The sequence below is a fragment of the Microtus oregoni genome, unplaced genomic scaffold (assembly GCF_018167655.1).
Source record: "Microtus oregoni isolate MIOR12 unplaced genomic scaffold, Mior012 000000F_ref0000247, whole genome shotgun sequence".
Taxonomy (NCBI): Eukaryota; Metazoa; Chordata; class Mammalia; order Rodentia; family Cricetidae; genus Microtus; species Microtus oregoni.
The window spans coordinates 92,169,578-92,190,652 of NW_024543059.1; the positions used below are offsets into that span (position 1 = coordinate 92,169,578).

General features: G+C 42.3%; 1 protein-coding gene across 2 annotated transcripts in view; it reads left to right on the top strand.

Annotated features, from left to right (window-relative positions):
* The window catches only part of Gpsm2 (G protein signaling modulator 2), a 45,220-nt gene extending 24,394 nt beyond the window's left edge, over positions 1-20,826 (top strand). For both annotated transcript variants that reach the window (XM_041657480.1, XM_041657488.1), the window contains 10 exons: positions 996-1,119; positions 1,218-1,333; positions 4,793-4,948; positions 5,267-5,375; positions 5,778-5,907; positions 11,244-11,314; positions 15,299-15,475; positions 17,992-18,145; positions 19,086-19,303; positions 20,099-20,826. In XM_041657480.1, coding sequence (XP_041513414.1) covers positions 996-1,119; positions 1,218-1,333; positions 4,793-4,948; positions 5,267-5,375; positions 5,778-5,907; positions 11,244-11,314; positions 15,299-15,475; positions 17,992-18,145; positions 19,086-19,303; positions 20,099-20,323 — 1,480 coding nt within the window. In that variant the 3' untranslated portion in view covers positions 20,324-20,826. The remainder of the gene's footprint in view (positions 1-995; positions 1,120-1,217; positions 1,334-4,792; positions 4,949-5,266; positions 5,376-5,777; positions 5,908-11,243; positions 11,315-15,298; positions 15,476-17,991; positions 18,146-19,085; positions 19,304-20,098) is intronic.
* Positions 20,827-21,075: the final 249 nt, after the last annotated feature.

Sequence of the window (21,075 nt, forward strand, 5' to 3'; positions counted from 1 at the left end):
ATGAGGTCTGGTGCCCTCTTCTGGCCTTCAGGCAGACACACAGACAGAATATTGTATACATAATAAATAAATATTAAAAAAAGAATTAAAAAAAAAGATACAGAAATAGCCTGGTGGTGGTGGCACACACCTTTAATCCCAGTACTCCTGAAGCAGAGGCAGGCGGATCTCTGTGAGTTGGAAGCCAGCCTGGCCTACTGAGCGAGTTCCAGGGCAGCCAGGACTACAGAGAAACCCTGTCTCAGAAGAAACAAGAAAACAATAAAGATGTAGGAACTGTGAGCTAATTCACTGGCTGTGGTAGCACACGGCTGACATCCCAGTTTGGAAGTAACCTGCTCTACATTCTGAGTCCAGGATGACATATTGAGGACCTGTCTTAAAACAAAACAATGTATCTGTCTGTGTGGTGTAATGTTTCTGTGTCTGTGCTGTGTGGCTGTGTATGAGTGTGACGTGTGTATGCATAGTTAATTGGAAAAAAAACAAAGGCAAAAGTAGGCTAACTTGAAAACTAAGCACTGGAAACAGTAGCTGCTGAAGTGCTACTGTACTGCAGAAACCTGCTCTTCACTTAAACTGCAGACCAGTGCCCCTTAGTGGTGAAAGCAAGAAACACCAATGCTTAGTTTAATTTATTTGGGGTAAATTTAGTGTTTGGTCAGTAGGATTTCAAACAATTGCCTAGCTGTGGGGCTCCATGATCATCTCTTGCTGGCTCTGAATAAAGACCTCCAGCCAGCTGTTTCAGTGAGTGAAGATACTGCCCCGCTCAGAACGTGTCTTTAAGATACTGTCATTATAACTGTAAGCTGGCTTTTTTTCTGACTAACAGATTAACTCTGGGGCTGGGGTATAGCTCAGTGGCCAGCACTTGCCGAGCATGCCCTAGGCCTGGGTTTAAACCCCAGCTATGAAAAAAGTAAAACCTGTCTGCAGTCAACCAAGAACTTTCCCCTAAACTTACGCTCTCACCACTTTTTGTCATCACTAAGGGAAAACCTGTCGTTAGTAACTGCTCTAGGTGACCGAGCAGCGCAAGGACGGGCCTTTGGGAATCTCGGCAACACACACTACCTCCTTGGCAACTTCAGGGATGCAGTTATAGCTCACGAGCAGGTAAACACGAAGCTGGACCACTTCCTCCTCGGAGCGGAGGGCCATGATTGGGCGGTCTTCAGCTCCCTCGTGTCTCTGACGAAGGCTTTATGTTACAGCGGCTCCTTATTGCGAAAGAGTTCGGAGATAAAGCTGCCGAAAGGAGAGCCTACAGTAACCTCGGAAACGCATACATCTTCCTGGGGGAATTCGAAACCGCTTCCGAATACTACCGGTTAGTCGGATATCTTTGTGGGTCAATGTAAAGCGAGTCCTTACGTAGCCTGTAAAGTCACAGTGGGCTTTGGGGGTGAGACCCGGCTACTGACACATGTTGGCAGGGCCTAGGCTCCCAGGCCTGTCTCCTCATCTGTGTGGGCATCAGGATCTGGATTTGGGGATGTTACAAGAACTGGGCATGTTAAGAACTTACCTGGTATGCTGCGCTCAGGAAACATTGTACTCAAGTTTTGTTTTTTGTTTTTTGTTTTTTGTTTTTCCTGGGAGTTTCGACTGGGGCCTTGAATTTGTAGTCCTCCTGTCCCTGCCTCCTGAGTGCTGTCATTGCCAGCATTGGCCGTTGAGTGTGGCCTTTTACCTGATACTTAATAGCAGAATATGACTTCCTTTATGTTTTTTATTACCTTTTGTTTAAAGTTTGAAACTTCTAAGGTTCTTTATGAACCTGTTTAGCGTGTAGGGTGTGTGTTTTATCTCACTCAATTACTAGTGGTAGCAGAGGCCAAAAGGAAGTTTGGTAAAAAAAAAAAACTAGGTCTTGTGGGAAGACAAAGTTTTCACACACACACACAAAAGGATGTTAATTTCCACCAATGGCCACTGAATTTTTCCATCCTGCCCCACCGTCAGCCAGCAGTTCTCCCTTCCTTCTGCCCAGCATCAACTCCACTAAGCTAAGGCTCTGCTCAGCTACCTGCAGCATTGCCAGCTTGCACTTCTGAGTCAGGGCCCCTCTAGCCCACGGTAGGCCGGAATCGATGGTAGCAAGGTCTGACCAGCTTCAGGTCGTCTGCTCTGTACCTTCTGGACTGTTGAGGGTTTTCTCCACTTAGTGGGCTTCAAACACTCATTCATACTGAACCAGACACACAGGGGTTGGTTTGTGCTGATACTTCAGAGATTCCTGTATACAGGATTCAGATAGTTTGTCTCAAATCAACAACAAAAACAATATTGGCTTTTTAAAAAGGAATCTTTAATTTAATATATATATATATATATATATATATACATTAGTGTTTTGCCATGGGTGTCAGGTCCCCTGGAACCGGAATTACAGACAGCTGTGAGCTGCCATGTGGGTGCTGGGAATTGGACCTGGATCCTCTGGAAGAGCAGTCAGGGCTGTGCTCTTAACCACTGAGCCGTCTTGCCAGCCCAGTGCTGGCTTTTTGGTGTATGTCTTTCCCAGGTCACTAATCCAACCCATCCTTAGGAGTACCTTTCTCTTAATACATTTTCTCTGCTTTTGTTACTCCACAAAGAAAAATCTGGGTGTTTGGCACATGCCCTTAATCCCAGAACTCAGAAGGTGAAGGCAGTGGATTTCTGTGAATTTGATGCCAACCTGGTTTACAAAGTGAGTTTCAGGCCAGTCTGAGGAACACAGTGAGACTTGTCTCAAAAACAGAGGAAAGAAAAAGCTAAGGTTGGGGGCCGGAGAGATGGCTCAGTGGTTAAGAGCACTGACTGCTCTTCCCGAGGACCCAGGTTCAATTCCCAGCACCCACATGGCAGCTCACAACTGTCTGAAAATCCAGTTCCAGGGGATCTGACACCTTCACACCAATGCACATAAAATAAAAAGCTAAATAAACAAACAAAAAGAAAAAAGAAAAGAAAAAGCTAAGGTTGCTTTGGTCCATCTAGAACATTAAATGGTGCTGTCTTTCTTCAGCCTCCAAAGGGGCCATGACCCACAGGTTGAGAACCACTGAATTCACTAGATAAGACATTTCCTTCCTAGTATGTCATGTGAGGAGTATAACATACATGTTGATTTTTAACTGCCAAGTTTCTTATATTTTAAAGTTGAGAACACAGAAAAGTCTTTGCTATTAAATGTTATACCTACGTTAAATATTAAAAGTTCTGTTACAAATTGGTTGATGGCTTTTTGACTAAAGAAGTTACGAGTTTGCTGTTACGGCTTGTTCCCCACAGCAAGCAGACTAGAACTCAGAAATTTAACCTGTTCCAAAAACACAGGTGAGTGATACTTTTGGAACGCGCCTTCAGAATTGTCTCCAGGCCCGTGGAAAAGTATGTGACCCATGCTTTTCAGGATACAAAGCAGCAGCTTGGCAAACAGACCTAAGTAATTGAATTTGCTCCTAGAAAGATTTCTGATCATTTACAAACAGTAATGGTGGAGCAGAGACAGCCGTACTGTGGGGTCTGACGGCAGTCCTAAAGTCTCAAAACTTCCTGTGAGGACCAGCCACTAGAGTAAGCATGCAGCCTCCCAGGGCTACAGCTCTGGAGATTATCATTGTTAGTATATAGCTTCAAATTTGTGTTTTTGAAAAGATCTATCTTATTACCATATTTCAATTTTGAAGTAGTTATGAGCGGTGAAGTGATTGTGCTTTGGGCAGAAACTCTGGAAAAGGTCATTTAGATTATTGAATCCACAGGCGTCTGTAGGCTTAAGCACTGATACAGTTTGCATACATCCTGGTGCATCTCAACGTTCCCAGAGCCTTGTGAGGTATTTCTCCCAGCCGTTATATACATATATGAGAAAACCGATAAGAAGCTTGCGTAGCTTGTTCTCGAACACATAGTGAGCAAGGGTAGGGTCTGAATCAGACAGTGCTGTCCCAGGACCGTGTTCTAGTCCATTACACCAACTTCTTGCTAACAGTATACCGCATGTGTTAGGTAGAATTTGTGTCATGTTAAATAAAATGTTTGGTATTTATGAATCAGTACTGTGATTCACAGTACTATAAACCCACATTTAAGGACTTTCCCTAAATATTATAAATGTTGAAGAGGGTAAAGATAGCAGTAGGATTAAGACAGATGTTGGGGTTAGGGAGACGGCTTCACTGGCAAAGTACTCACTACACAAATATGAGGACTTGAGTTCGAGCCCCTGCACCGACCTCAAAAGTTATGCACCATGGTATTACCCGTAATTCAAGTGCTTGGGGTAGAGATGCAAGGACAAAGATCCCCACGCTCACTGGGCAGCTAGCCTGGCCAAGTCAGTGAGACCCATCTCAAATCAGAGACTGATGAGGAAGACAGCAGCCTGGTGCAACTCTGGCCTCCACGTGATGCGTGCACACACACACACACACACACACACACACACACACATACATATATGCATAAGACAGCCAGTGCATGAACACGTGTAAGTTACCGCCAGCACAGAGGGGCAAGAGTGTCTTCTTGACATACTTCTGCTCTCCAGAGGCATTTGATCTCATGCTTCAGCACGGCTGTATTTTGGTGAGCTTATTAGGACTCAAAGTCTAAATCTATTTTCTTTACACTTTAAAACAGGTTTTTACTTTTTCTAATGTAATGGAAGATAAATTAAACTCTCAAACAGACTTGTTTAAAAGGCAGCAGAAAGCAACAAGAGATGGGAAATGTCAGTATTATGATTCTTTTAGAACCAGAATTTCAAATGAGCTTTATGCAAATTGGTTTCTCTTAGGAAGACACTGCTGCTGGCTCGGCAGCTTAAAGACAGAGCCGTGGAAGCTCAGTCCTGCTACAGTCTTGGGAACACATACACTTTGCTGCAGGACTACGAGAAGGCCATCGACTATCATCTGAAGCACTTAGCAATTGCTCAGGAGCTCAAGGACAGGTAATTCACTCCCGTCCCTGAGTTAGGGCAAATGCAGATGTGTTATTGAATTCCGGCCTTTTGCCTCTGCCTCCCAAGTGCTGGAATTAAAGGTCTGGCCATGGCATAGTTTAAAGACTGTTGCCATGTTTTAATATTTGACTTGGAGTTTGGTGTCGAGTATTCCCGTTTTTCTGTCTGGACTCCTCGTTGCTCTATCTGAAAGGTTAAGTAAATCCAAAGCATGCTTTGATCCTTGAATTACTGCTTGGTTGTATTTATTCTGTACAAAGACCTCGTTTCAGATAACTGCATGTGAATTTTTCAATTACATTTTAGAATTGGCGAAGGACGAGCATGTTGGAGTTTAGGAAACGCATACACGGCTCTAGGAAATCATGACCAAGCAATGCATTTTGCTGAAAAGCACTTGGACATTTCAAGAGAGGTATGAGACAGAGGAGACCACGGCCTGCCCTGTTGTCGCTTACAGATCAGGGAGGCTGTGGGGTGTTTTCCAGAGCAGCCTTACAGCTGTGCAAGCAGACAGGCGGCTGTGTTGCCTTCATCTGGGGAGACAGTGGGATGAGCTGGGGCATGTGGGAATAGGATGTTGCCAGAACACTCCATCTTCTTACCCGTGTAGAGAAATATCATGGTTTTTTAAAGAAAAAGTTGATATTTAGAACCAAGGACTGGCTCTTGTTAGACCTGATGGCTCTTTGAGCTTAGATACCATTTCTGAGCTTCATTTCTCTCATGTGCAAATGGAAATGGTAATAGATACCATGGGAATTGTTAGCACACACACTGTGAGCTGATGCTCACCGTTTCTCTGTCACTCTAACAGGTTGGGGACAAAAGCGGTGAACTGACCGCACGGCTAAACCTCTCAGACCTGCAGATGGTTCTTGGTCTGAGCTACAGCACAAATAATTCCATGATGTCTGAAAATATTGAACTTGATGGCAGTTTACATGGTAAGTAACAGCTTTCAAAACCCCCACTTCTGTTCCAGGACAGGAACCAAAAAGCTACAGAGAAACCCTGTCTCGAAAATCCAAAAAAAAAAAACAAAACCCCCACTTCTGATCTCTGTGAGTTCAAGGCCAACCTGGTCTACCTGGACAGTGAGCTCCAGGATAGGCTCCAAAGCTACATGGAGAAATTCTGTTTTGAAAAACCAAACCAAACCAAAAAAACAACACAACCCCACTTCCTATGCTTAAGATTTACTTTACATTTAGGAAAAGAAAGGCTCTTTTAAATCGCTAGTGATGCGTGTCTGCTGTACCCAGAGACCACGTGTGACGGAAGTGTAACTTCTCCACCTTTTGTGGTTTTACACAGTTCAGTTAACCCCTAAACACAGAACATGGCATTTTATAATTCTTATTGTGAACATAGGAATGATGAAGGTGTAAGTCTTTATTTAAAAAAATACTCAAATGCTGTTAGATTAACCTATAGGTTAATTCAGAAACCTATAAATAAGATACTAGAATGAAAACACTTTGTCTATCCCTTTATATTTCAAATAGTTACAATATATCTGATTTTTAGTTAAGTTCTTTTTCTCCCCCATTTCACTTACGATGAAATAGCTTGGGATGGCTGTCTCTTCTTTCAAATCCGAAAACACAGGAGATCTCCTTCCTGTATGTGACTCAGAAATACATTTTTAACTTGGCTTCATAACCACAGACGTGACTCAATGGGTAAAGCATCCGCTAACAAGCCTTGTGACCTGAGTTCAAGCCCCAGAACCAACATAGTAGAAAGCGAGAACCAACCTTAAAGTTGTCCTCTGACCTCCCTGCTGGCACTGTGGCACTTGTGTACCCCACCCCCGACAATAAATAAATGTACGTTTAAAAAATATATTTGTTCCTAAGCTTAGATTCACTGTTGTGGGCTAGAGAGATGGCTCAGCACTTAAGAGCACGGGATGCTTTCCCAGAGGTCCTGAGTTCAAGTCCCAGTTCATGGCAGCTCATAGCTGTAACTCTAGTTCCAAGGGTTCTGTTCCCCTCCTGGCCTTCAGCACCAGACACAGAAGTGGTGGACAGACATATGTGCAGTCAGAACACCCACATACAAAATTAAAAACTGAAAATCTTGGTCTGGAAAACACTGACACATTTCATACTTGAAAGCCAGTGAAAAAATTAGCTTTGTCACTGGAGTTTTCCTCTCTAAACTCAGAGATAATGGCGGGAAGTCTGTCCTGATAATTGCAGGATAGCAAAGAACATTTCATAAAAGATTCTGAAGTGGGGGTGTAATAAATTGCAATGTGCTTTGTAATCAATTATTGTAACTGAATAGTTTCCCAATGTTTAACTTGTAAGTCGGTATGTTGTAAGAATTCCCATCTTTTAAAACTGTCACATGTTGTCACGAGCCCTAGCTCCAGACCCTCTAGCGTCTCCTCTGCCTCCTCTTGCCATCGGAACCCACTCACCAGCCTGCACTGCTAGCCTGGCGCCTCTTCTCAAGGTCACACGCTTCCTTGGCAGTATTTCCTGCAGCTGGTCACTCCACCTGCGGGGTTCTCTGCTCTTCATCCCCATCCAGTACATCCCTAATGCCCAGGGCTTGGCTCCAGAGCCTCCCCTTTCTCTGCCTCCCTCTCTATTCACCATCTACCGCTGGAACAGATTTATCCTTTTTCGTTCTAGTCCATATCCTAGTTCAGTGCCTTCAATAGAACTTTTTAGAAAGGGAGGAAAATTCTTGGGACTGGAGAGGTGGCTCAGCAGTTAAAAGCACTAGCTGCTCTTCCAGAGGATCCTGTTCCATTCCCAGCACCTACATGACATCCAGAGCCCTCTTCTGGCCTCTGAGGGTTCCTGCACTCACAGGTACATACTTAACACAGGACACATATGCAGATACATGAAAATAAAATCTTTTTTAAGAAATGAAAAACATGGACTTCATGAAATATAAATGCTGATCACTTCACAGCTTGTAATCAAAGTTTAACCCTAAACCCTTGTAATTAAACCCAATATAGAGGCTCTGTATCTCACAGATAGTCTGTCCTCAGCACAGTGCAATTATGTTGGAAATCAGTATCAAGAAAAAGTAGCATAGAAGTCTGGACCTAGTGACACACACCTCTAAATCCCACTACTAATCTAAGGCCAGGCTGGGCAACTCAGTGATCCTGGCCTAAAAACTAAAGAGGACTGTGGTGTGGCTTAGTGACACAGAACACTTGCCCATAGCCTGCACAAGGACCAAGCCTCATGTACTGTCACACACACACACACACACACACACACACACACACACACAGGGAAACATAGAACATCCATTTGAAAACTTAAAAGCACACTTCTAAATAACTTGTAGATTGAGGAATTCTTAAATAAGATTAAATCTAACTTAGAAGTTACAGTGAAAATATAGTGTTTCAATGAAATTTTTTATTTTATGTGTTTGGATGTTTTGTCTGCATGTGTGTTTGCCCACATGTGTGTCTGGAGACTAAGGAGGTCAGAAGAGGGCATTGGGGCCCCTAACTCTGGAATTACAGTGGTTGTGAGCCAGCGTGTAGATGTGGGAACTGAATTCAGGTCCTCTCTACCCCTCTGTACTTCCGTTTTTGTGGCATGTTACTTGTAGTGGTTCTTCAGCAAAACTTGTATTTAAAAGAATTTTTTTAAAACTTTGTGCATGCATGTCTATATTCAGACAAAATGCAATGAAGATTTTCTTTAAAGTTATACTCAGACAAAATGCAATGAAGATTTTCTTTAAAGTTAAATTTGGTTCTTAAAGGTGAGCAAATCTACAAGATTATTTTTATAAAGAGAAATTGAAAAAGAAAGGAGGGAGCACTCAAAATAGATGTACAGATTGAAAAGGTGAATGGCTTAGTATAATTTTAGAGGAATCTATTTCAAAACCTAGGAGAAATACCTATTTCTAGAAACATAACAAATCATAAAAAAAATTAGGTCAGGTATTAAAAGTCTTCTCACTAGGAGACATGGAAGCTCACAGTTGTCGCCACCTTTTGATGGGGTCACACATCCAAGTTAAACAGGACACTAACCGGAGTGCAGGTGGACTTCCCTCATGATCTGGAAACTGCCTCCCACTTATGACTGCCCAGACCATGAGAATATCCTGCTCAGATACCCAGGGTACAGAGGAGGGACGATCCAAACTCAGTAAACAGTTTCTACTGAATGTTCAAAGAGTATATAACCATTGCATTTTGCAGAGAACTGAAAAACTGGGAAAGTTCATCAGCTTGAGAATCCTACAACCTTGATACCTAAACTAGAAATAAACAGTACAAGAAAGTAACTTACAGACCAGCTTCACTCATGAATAAAGGTTCAAAAATCCTCAAAACAAATCCGGGAGAGTGTTTAAAGCAAACGGGTTTTAACAGAGCATGAGCAACTACAGAACCCAGAGTAACCAGTGCCATTAATTACAACACGCTCTGCTCTTGGACTTCCTGCTCTCATTAAATATGTAAAGTTTCATCTACATGGTTCTGATCACAGCAACTAATAACATTCTTTTTTTTTTTAAATTTATTTATTCATTATGTGTACAACATTCTGCTTCCATGTATGCCCACACACCAGAAGAGGGCACCAGGTCTCATTACAGATGAGCCATCATGTGGTTGCTGGGAATTGAACTCAGGACCTCTGGAAGAGCAGTCAGTGCTCTTAACCTCTGAGCCATCTCTCCAGCCCCATAACATATTCTTTAAATAATGAAAAATCAATCAGGGATTCAACCAGATTCAAGATCAGAAAATCAATTAATTTACTAGTAAGCATAATAAATATGAAAATAGCCCAGATAATGCAAATGGAGCTATAATTCTTTTAAATACAAATGCTTCATTTTAGAGTATCCAATTAGAGAAAATAAGATCCAATCTACTAATAAGAGAAATACGTAAAATACTAAGATGTTGTAAAACTGAAAATAAAAGGATGAAAAGGATTCACAACACAAAAAGTACCATAAGGAGGGAGCTGTGCTAATACTGGATCAGATGTGCTTAAGGTAAAAGGTCTGTGGCAAGGGTGTGGCTTAGTGGGAGGGATGCTTATGTAGCATGAGTAAGGTCAAGGATGGATCTCTAGCCCTGGGGAAAGAAAGTACGATGGCAAATTTATATGTTCATATTTTAAATCTGGATGTTAGGTATCAGCTATGCTTTATATTATGTCCTTTTGTACTTGGCAGTAGTTTTGTTTTCCTTGTTTTGTTTTAAACAAGGTTTTACTATGTAGCCCAGGCTAGCCTTGAAGTCACTGTATCCTCCGGACTCAGCCACCAGAGTGAGGCTAACAGGCATGCAATGCCATGTCTAGGTATATTGTGCTTTTAAGGGCTGGCCGCTCTACTGGAGGACCTGGGTTGAGTTTCCAGCACTCACAAGGTGGCTCACTTCATCTATAACCCTAATTCCAGGGGAACTAGACACGCCTTTCTGGCCTCCTGGGACACCAGACATTCACACATGGTGCAGACATGCATGTAGCAAGACATCCATACACATGAAATAAATTTATTTATTTATTTTGTATACAATATTCTGTCTGTGTGCATGTCTGCAGGCCAGAAGAGGGCACCAGATCTCATTACAGATGGTTGTGAGCCACCATGTGGTTGCCGGGAATTGAACTCAGGGCCTTTGGAAGAGCAGGCAATGCTCTTAACCACTGAGCTATCTCTCCAGCCCCCATGAAATAAATTTTTAGAAAAAATACGACTTAATTTTTAAAGGCTTGTTTGGTTACAGAAACTCTGTACTTAATATTGAGCAATATGAACAAAAGCTGGTTTTTTGAAACTTGACTTCTATCTGGCTTGTGTCCTGACGGTGAACCTGTCTGGAAACAGGAAACTTGGGAAACTGTGTGGAACCAGGGTGTTATTTTTAATTCTCTCAAGACTGAAGGCCTTCAGCTTTCCCGTGATTTCACTCACTTAGACCACAACATGTTTGGGTTTCTTTGAAGCATCACAGGGAATATAAACCAGTTATTATAAAATGCCTTTTCTAAATCAAGGGGTAATGTTAGAAACCACACTGGTTCGCTTGCAGCCAGAATGTGGCTTTTGACATCAAAGCGTTTTAGAGGGACTCTATTTTTAAGTTGTGTGGAAAATAATTACTCTTTTTAAATGTTGTGCTCCTTCCACGAGGGTTTGCGGATCAGATGTGAGAGTGGAATCATGTAGCGATGCCAAGTTTGTGTTCTGAAGGACTCCCTGGTCTTATTTGAATTAATTTTTTTAATTTTATTTATTTATTTTTTTTACAAAGGTTCACGCTCCAAGGTGGGACGAAGACACAGTATGGAAAATATGGAACTTATGAAGTTAACACCAGAAAAGGTTGGCAGGTTTATGTTTTAAATTTCCATAACTGTAACAGTATTTCAGTAACTTTTTAAGTAAAAAAAAAAAGGTTAAGCCTTGTGTAACTGGAGGTTTCTCTCCTACCTACCAGTTCACAAATATCCACTCTGAGGCTTATTAATTATAAACTGTTTGGTCTATTAGCTCAGTCTTATTATTAATTTGCTGTTACAACTCAAATTAACCCATTTCTATCTGAGGGTCCAGGGTTCAAGTCCCTGCTTGGGCACCTGATGTTGCTAGGTCCTAACGGCTCCCTTGGGGGAGCAGGTGAGAAGGCACGGTGTCAATGGCATAGACATTGGGAGTCAGGTAAAAGGCAAATGGCAGACTCGTTTATTCAGTAATGGGGAGAGCCTTGTATGCTCTCCTCCCAGCATCCAGGCTGCGTTCCCCTTCACTGACATTGCATGTCCATCCATCATTGGCGAGGCACCATCAGGACCTCTGACAGCACTTGTTGCTAGGCCCTCAGGCAGACTGCAGGTTGGCTCATCTCTCAGCCTTGTAGGCCTTATCTTCCTACAATTCTTTATTTTACCACAAGGCTCGTGGCTTTTTAACCCCTCATCTTGCTTCTCCTGTGGCTGCTGGCATCTGTCTGATACCACCTTGTTTCTCCCTGTCTGTTTGGATTTCCTGCCTAGCTATATTCTGCCCTGCCATAAGTCAAAGCAGCTTCTTTATTACCCAATGGTACTAGAACAGCATACAGAGGGACATCCCATATCAGCCTTGTCCTATGTGGATATCACTTTTGCTTTTAAATAGAACCAGAACAGACCAGTGCAAAAGGAGTGAATACAGCATGCCGTCATGTGAGATATATACATATATGTGTGTACACACACACACACATATACATATATAGCACACTGGCTATTTTGAACTGTTTTCCTTGTTAAAAAGGTTTTAGCCAGGTCGTGGCGGCGCATGTCTTTAATTTCAGCACTCAGGAAGCAGAGGCAGACAGATCTTTGTGAGTTCAAAGCCAGCCTGGCCTGCAGTGTGAGTTCCAGAACAGACTCCAAAGTTACACAGAGAAACCCTGTCTCAAACCTCCCCCTCAAAATTCTTAATTGAAAGGATACCAGATTGCTTAAAAGCAAGAACAATACTTCTTGCCATGCAATTACATATAGCAACATCACTGCAAAGTTATTTGTGTGTGAACATGTATGTGCCCATGTGTCTCCAGGCCACGTGTGTAGAAGTCAGGAAACTACTTTATTCTTCCACCTTTTAATAAAGAAAACATTCATATGTGCCAGTGGGTGCACAAGTCGGAAGACAACTTGTATGGGTTGGTTCTCTCCCTTCACCGTGTGGGCCATTAGCCTTGGCTGCAAGCAGCTTCCCCACTGAGCCATGTGACCTGCCCCCACCTTGCATTCTGAGACGTCTCTACCGCACCCTCTTCCCCTCTCTTCCTCCCTCTTCTGCACTCAAGAGCCAAGCTAGCTGGCTGATTGTCACGTGCTCCCCCAACTTCTCATCCCTGTGGAGAGCTATGATTACTGCTGACTTTCTTGTGGTTCTGAGACTCAAGCAGCAAGTTCTAGTACTGCAGGACCTTTTCCTCGCCTTTTAGCCGAAGTACCTTTTATTCAAGATGCATCCTTCCTGTGTTTTTGTTTTTTGTTTGTTTGTTTGTTTGTTTTTGTGTGTGTGTGTTTTTGTTTTTTGAAACAGGGTTTCTCTGTGTAGCTCTGGCTGTCCTAGAACTCACTCTAGACCAGGCTGACCTTGAAACTCACAGAAATCCACCTGCCTCTGTCCCTTCCCCCATGTGCTGGGATTAAATGTGCACACCACCACTGCCCAGCAGGTGCAGAGAAGAGAAATTGGAAGGATGTCATAGAGAACAAATCAAGGCTATTTCCACTCTCATTCAGCTTAACTCACATGGTTGAAATAGGCCTCCCCTCTGCTGCCTTTATTACAAAGTACTTGTTTTTTTTTTTTCTATTTACTTTGCATCCTGGCTATAGCCCCCACCCACACTTCCCTCCGACTCCCTCCCTCTCCAGTTCCTTTCCCCCACCCCATCCTCAATTCCCTTCTCTTCTTTCTCCATTCAGAAAAGGATAGGTCTCCTGATGAGTATCAATAAAACTTGGCATATCAAGTTGCAGGAAGGCTAAGCACTCCCCTACATATTAAGGCTAGGCAAGGCGACCCAGTATGAGAAGGGTCCCAAAAGCCTATAAAAGAGTCAGAGATAGCCCCTGTTATCAATGTTAGGAGTCCCCCAAGAGGACCAAGCTACACAACTGTAACATATGTGCAGAGTGCCTAGGTCAGTCTCATGCAGGCTCTTTGTCAGTCTCTACGAGTCCCTATGAGGCCAGGTTAGGTGATTGTGTGTGCGCTGTCCCATCATGTCCTTGACTCCTCTGGCTCCTATACTCCTTTCTCCTCTTCCTCTGCAGGATTATAAAGTACTTTCTTATAAAACAGATTCATTATAGCAACTTTAAAAAATTATAATAATCAGGCTGGAGAGATGGCTCAGCAGTTAAGAGCATAGCCTGCTCTTCCAAAGGTCCTGAGTTCAATTCCCAGCAACCACATGGTGGCTCACAACCATCTGTAATGAGGTCTGGTACCCTCTTCTGGCCTGTAGGCATACATGTAGACAGACTATTGTATACATAATAAATATTTTTTTAAAAAAATTTTAAGAATCAAAAGAATCAGTAATTTCCCATCCCCATAGTAACTTCAGATATTAATAATTGTCCAATATTCATTTGAATATTATAGATGCTGTTTCCTATACAGCAGTCATACATCAGGAACATCTTTCAGCTGGGCATGGTAGCATGCACCTGCAACCCTAGCATAGCAGGCTGCATCTGCAACCCTAGCATGGAGGCTGAGGCAGGACTGAAGTTGGAGGCCAGCATGGGCACCATATGTGAAGAAGTTCATCTTTGCATCCCCTTAAGTGCTTTTCTCTTCTGCTGTTTTAAGTAGCATATGGCTTATATATTATTGATACTTTCTGCATAACTAGCCTCTAAAAGTCCATATCTAAGATCTTTTTTTTTAAAATTTTAACAAGATGTTCCAAAATGTGGGCCTGTGAGATGGCTCACTGTGTAAAGGTGCCTGCCGCTCAGCCTCATAACCTAGAGACAGGTTGTGTCCCACAAGTTGTCCTTTGATCTGTGCGTGTATGTCATGACACACACAGTAAACAAATGTATAAGTTGACCCTGACCTCTACTCAGTAAACAAATGTAATTTAAAAGTTTCTAGAGGAATCCATTCATTAAAAATAGTTTTCATTGTGTGAGAGAGGTGGGAGTATGTGTGATTTCTGTCTACCGAGAATTTATTTCATATTAGTGAAATCATTAGTTTTATCAAATTATTTGTATTATAAACTTTTAATTAAAAATTCTACATATCCAGCCGGGCGGTGGTGGCGCACGCCTTTAATCCCAGCACTCGGGAGGCAGAGGCAGGCGGATCTCTGTGAGTTCGAGACCAGCCTGGTCTACAAGAGCTAGTTCCAGGACAGGCTCCAAAACCACAGAGAAACCCTGTCTCGAAAAAAAAAAAACAAAAAAAAAAAAATTCTACATATCCTTACAAGTTTCTAGCTGTGACAGATTTTTATGTAATTTACAGCCAGAATAACAGGCTTCTCTGACCATTCAAAATGTATTTTCAAAGGATTTGGGTAAACTGTGTTTTTTTACTCTAGCGTTCATAAAAGCATTTACAGGATGCTAGATACTATATGGTGTGTGTTGTTGAATTTGTTGAATGGGTTCATCAAACATTTGAGGCTGAGGCATAAGGCTCATGGCCAAAGTGATTTCCAGGAAAGCTACATGAGACCCCTTGTCTGGTAACAAAAATGCCAGCCATGGATCTCTAATTCTCCCACACTGGTTGTGAGCTGTAAACTGGGGTTTTCATGCCTTGCTTTCCACCTACAACTTGCAGGTCCCAAACTGGAACAGTGAAATTCTTGCTAAACAAAAGCCTCTTCTTGCCAAGCCCTCTGCAAAGCTGCTGTTTGTCAGCAGGCTGAAGGGGAAGAAGTACAAAGGCAGCACCGGCACTAAAGTTCTTCAGGATGCCAGCAACTCCATTGACCACCGCGCCCCAAATCCTCAGAAGGTATCACCCGGGAGGATGTATGTTAAGTGCCCACTTGTGATACTTTAGTTTTCTTGTGTTCACACTGAATCATTGATAAACAAGTAATACATGTATCAGTCAGAGGATGGGTCTCTGTCTTCCTGGTTCTCAGCTGGGACCTACTCTGGAATAAACTGCTTCATTGTTCTGGACAGTAGTTATTACTACTTAAGTCACTGTGGCAAAAGCACTGTTTACTTATTTTGTGCTTGAAGCCAGAACAAAGTGAATTCAGGTATTCAAGGGTTTTATTTTTAATGAATTAGTCATTTTCACAGCACTAGACCTAGTGGATTTTTAAATAGACGGGAAAAAAAAGTATTTAGTAACATCAGCTTTTATCTCATCCTATTACTGAAACCATAACTGCGTTTTCATTAAGTATATCAGTTTATTGAATTTAACTTACTCTAAAATAAAGGCTTATTGATCAGTATCAAAGAACTCTCTAACTAGTTCCTCTGTATCCTGATAGAGAACCAGAACATTCTTCACTGAGTCCCATTTTCAGTCAATGAGGATATTTTTAAAAAAGTCTGTTTTTGTTTTGTTTTTTTTTTTAAATCAAAATTCCACTGATGACTGTATACCTCTCTTTGGTTTTTGGCTAACAAAAGGAAGAATTACGGGGCTTTGTACAGATGGGCCAGGGATGCATCAGAACTAGGGCTCCAGGCTATGTTCCGCAGACACCTGAACCGAGCTAAATTGTGTGTACTTTTGAAACCTACTGTGGGTTTTTTGTTTCCATTTTGAACTTCTTGAGACAAGGTCTTCCTCACCCATGCTGCTTTTGATGTTCAGAATTGTAAATTACAGGCCCTTTGCGCCTAGAACGAGGTCTTGATGATAAGGTATGACTATAGTTTGGAAGCACTTCATTTCTGGATGTCCGATCCAGCTTACCTCCTACCTCTCCTATTCTTTCTGTCTCGTTTAAAGGGTGTCCTGTGCTGTCCCCCAGAGCTGGTGTTCCTCTAGATTCCCTTTCCTGTCTTACCCACCCCTCATCATTTTGTTCTTCAAATCTGTATGTCTCTTCTAGAAAATTCCCCCTCCGCAGTCTTCATCTGGTACTTACAGTCTCTTCTCTAGACTTCATCTCCCTCTGCTTTCGCTTTTGCTGCCTGGATCATGAGGCATCTGTACAGAACTGCCTATCGCTAGCTGCACGGCCACTGAAGTTGAGAACTTAGTATTTTGCCTACAAAGGCAGATGCTTTCTTAACCCACCTCTGCCTTTCCGTCCACTGTCCTGTAAACAAACCTTTGGAACCATATTTATCAGTACAGAACATCTCCAACTGGCAAATGCCTGTTCATTTTTAAAAGAGCCAATACAAATACATGAGACCTTAGCTAGTTTACTTACTCCCTTCTTAGGACTATAACATGTTGTATGTATATACCTTTATTGCAGTACTTACGGAAAATCAATTGCTTGTATTAGACATTACATACACTATTCAGGTTTGGACCACTCCAAACCCCCTCCTCCCTTCAAACACTTAATTGAAGTTTTTTTCCAGGGTCTTTTTATGCGTTTGATCCCTAGCTCTGGTGTCCCCACATGGAAAACACTGTGGAGATTGTCATGTTAGGAAAATACACTTGCTTTTCCTGTTAGTTTACAAAAATTAACTTACTTAAATCCTATTACGGAGTCATTGAGCCTGGGGTAACTCCGTATTGCTCATACAGCAGAGTGGCATTTCTTTCTGACGAGACCTCATGCACACAGGCAGTTTGCACTCTAGCATGTAGCCTAGGCATGCAGTGGCTCCACCCACCTAGGTCTGCATTTCTCAGATCACAGCGCCACCGCCAGCTGGCATGACTGCACGCTGAAGACTGAGGCGTTTTATTCTTGTAGTGGAGATTAAATCTAGGGCCTTGAACAAGCTGTGTAATCCACCACGGAGCTACAGCTGCATCTCCAGAACTTCTGTTAGATTCTATTTGGGACACTCACCAAGTTGGCCAGACTTGCCCTTCACTTTGTGATCTTCCTGCCTCAGTTTGTAAGAAACTAGGATCATAGTTGAGTGTCCAAGCTAAGCTTCAGATACATTACTTTGGCCTAAGAAATACAGGAATTAAAAGTTACAAATTAAGTGATTCTTGTAGGGTTAGTATGGGAGCGCTTTATTACCAACATTGCCACTCGAATTCTTTTTGAAAATAAAAGGCCAGTTTTTTTTTTTTGTTTGTTTGTTTGTTTTTTGTTTTTCGAGACAGGGTTTCTCTGTGGTTTTGGAACCTGTCCTGGAACTAGCTCTTGTAGACCAGGCTGGTCTCGAACTCACAGAGATCCGCCTGCCTCTGCCTCCCGAGTGCTGGGATTAAAGGCGTGCGCCACCACCGCCCGGCTTAAAAGGCCAGTTTTTGTTTTTAATATCTATCCTTTCCCTTTCGCAACTGATTACATCATGATGTTCACGGATGAGCTGAGGATAAAGGAGGAATAATTAAGCATACTAGACTTTCTGTTTTAGAAAATCAGTGCAGACAGTATTGGAGATGAAGGATTCTTTGACTTACTACGGCGATTTCAGAGCAACAGGATGGATGACCAGAGGTGCTGCCTACAGGAGAACTGTCGTGCAGCTCCCACAGCAGCAGCTTCTGCCACCCCCAAGGTGGGGAAAGGTAAGCCTCCTCTGCTGCTCTTTCAGTTTTCGTCACTTATCTGAGGCATAGCCAAGGCTGGCTTTGGAGTCCCGATCCTCCTGCTTCCCTCCCAAGTGCAGGGATTACAGGCACATCAATGCCTGCTTTTCCCCAGTTTTAATAGTTGTCTTTGGTGCTGTCATTTCCCATACTTCTTGTTATAGAAATACAGTAAGAGATCCCATAATCCTAGCATGAGGCACTGAGACAGGATATTAAAGTGAATTCCAAGCCAGCCTGGGCTATTAGATAGCAGCAGCCTTTCTTCTTGAGTCAGGGAGGGCTTCACTAAGTGGTAGAGCATCTGCCTGGTGAGTAGTAGGCCCTTTTGTCTGCAGCATCACACACATACAAGGCAGTGATTTATAGAGCATATACAAATAATAAGGCATATATTTCATATCTAAAATTCAGAAGCCTAAAATACATTACTCATATTTCGCTACTAAAAGATGATTTCTACCACATAAATTAATATTGGCCAGTCTCAGCCAGGAGGTGGTAGTGTATGCTTTTGGTCCCACCACTCAGGAAGTAGAGGCAGACGATGGATCTCTGAGTTTGAGACCAGTCTGATCTACAGAGTGAGTTCCAGGATATAGCCAGGGCTACACAGAGAAGAAACCCTATCTCAAAAAACAATATAAGATTGACCAGTCTTTCTCTTTAACTAAATGATTTCCGTCCTGATCATGGAAAGAAAACAAACATTAGATAAAATTATATAAGAAAAAAACTAACACCATTTGTTTACTTCTGAAACCCAGCCCGTACCTCAGTTATTTTGGGCGAAGCTGAAGCCCTGGAAAGGCCACAGCAGCGACAGTGCCCTGCAGGAGAGCAAGGTGGGGAAGACGGCATGCATACAGGTGTTTCAGCATTTAATATTTACGTGTTTCTCTTTCCCACCTGTCCACAGCACCATCTGTTTCTGTGGTGTCCCCCAACACAGATGAGTTCTTAGATCTTCTTGCCAGCTCACAGAGCCGCCGCCTGGATGACCAGAGGGCCAGTTTCAGTAATTTGCCAGGGCTCCGTCTGACAAAAAACAACAATCAGTCTGTACTTGAGCGCCTGGTGACAAATGACAAGAAAGAGCCCGATGAAGACTTCTTCGACATCCTTGTAAAGTGTCAAGTACGTGTACACACACACACACTCCATCTGTAGAGCAGCTCGGGCAGTATTCAAATTCTTGTGAAGGGCTCATTGAGGATCAGGCCCTTCTTACTTACTTACCTACATTCTGAACACCACTGATGTTACAGGCTCAGTTTAGGATATCAAGGATGCTCTTGCTTTTGCAGGGTCCTGCGTCTTATTGGGAAGATAGAGGCCAAGTGTGTATATTGTGCTAGAGAGACAGACAGGCAATGGTACTTGGTGTGAAGAGGGTGAAGGGGCAGTGGGTGATCAGGATGGGGAGTGATTGGGGACATCTGTTCTGTACACAGTTGAATACCCCTCTGGGTTGAACAGCTTCAAAAGTAGGCACAAAAGTATATTTCAAAAATATAATCTAGTAATTATAGTTTGTTGGCCTTTGGCCTAGGTCATTCTAGAAATGTTATATACAAACACCTGTAAAGACTGATAAGAGGGCAACTGTCATTGGGACTTTTGGACAGTTGACCTTGCATTTTAGCATCAGATTACTTGTGACCAGTTGTAATAGTATGATACAATGTACGTGTGAAGCCCATTTCTACATAGTATACTATATGACCAGTTGTAATAGTATGATACAATGTACGTGTGAAGCCCATTTCTACATAGTATACTATATTCCCATTCTATCAAGTTTCTGTTCTTAAGCCAAGTGTCTGAAAAAAGCCAAAAAGAATGCTTATAGATCTAACTGGTGACAGACATACGCCACAGCCTGGCACTGTCCTCCCTGGTCATTATGTTTTCATTCCTCTCCATCTTTAGGGGTCCAGATTAGATGATCAGAGATGTGCTCCACCACCTGCTGCCACCAAGGGGCCAACTGTCCCCGATGAAGACTTTTTTAGCCTCATTTTACGCTCTCAAGCTAAAAGAATGGATGAACAAAGAGTTCTTCTACAGAGAGATCCAAACAGAGGTACTGAGTTTGGACTAAAGGAACTTTTGCAAAATAATGCTTTGCTGGAATTTAAGCATTCAGGAAAGTAACTACCAAACCACTAGATGGTGTTGCGGTATTTCCTACTAAAGAAGACTAGCTCCCTTCGGAACACTGCAGGGAGATCCACCCTTTTCCAGAGGAGGAAACGACAGCACTGTAGTTAACATGTTTTTAGGATGTAAATGCTGAAGTATTCAGGGACTGACATTCTCATAGATGTTTGTTTCAGGGCAGAATGTCCTGTAGGTGCTCCAGCAACTTACCGTTAGATTCCTTGACTAGCGTTTGTGAACTAGGAATTTAAATGATCCCTACATTAGAATTCGGTCCTCTTACTGAGGTCATTTTTTAAGGAATGAGTTGACAATGACTTTTTTTTATACTTACCCTTGAACATAGTGGACTGCATTGTTTATTGAAAATAATGTAAATGTCCTATGTAAAAAAGATGAAAAATAGTCTTAAATTTTTAGTTTCTTTAAGAAAACTATATTCAATATATTTTTAGGCAAAGTCAGTGGGGGGATAAGAAATAAAACTACTTTTAGCATGCTTTGTTTCTTTTATTTCATAATACTGCTATATAAGACTTACTGTTGGGGGCTGGAGAGATGGCTCAGAGGTTAAGAGCATTGCCTGCTCTTCCAAAGGTCCTGAGTTCAATTCCCAGCAACCACATGGTGGCTCACAACCATCTGTAATGGGGTTTGGTGCCCTCTTCTGGCCTGCAGCATACACACAGACAGAATATTGAATACATAATAAATAAATAAATATTTAAAAAAAAAAAAAAAGACTT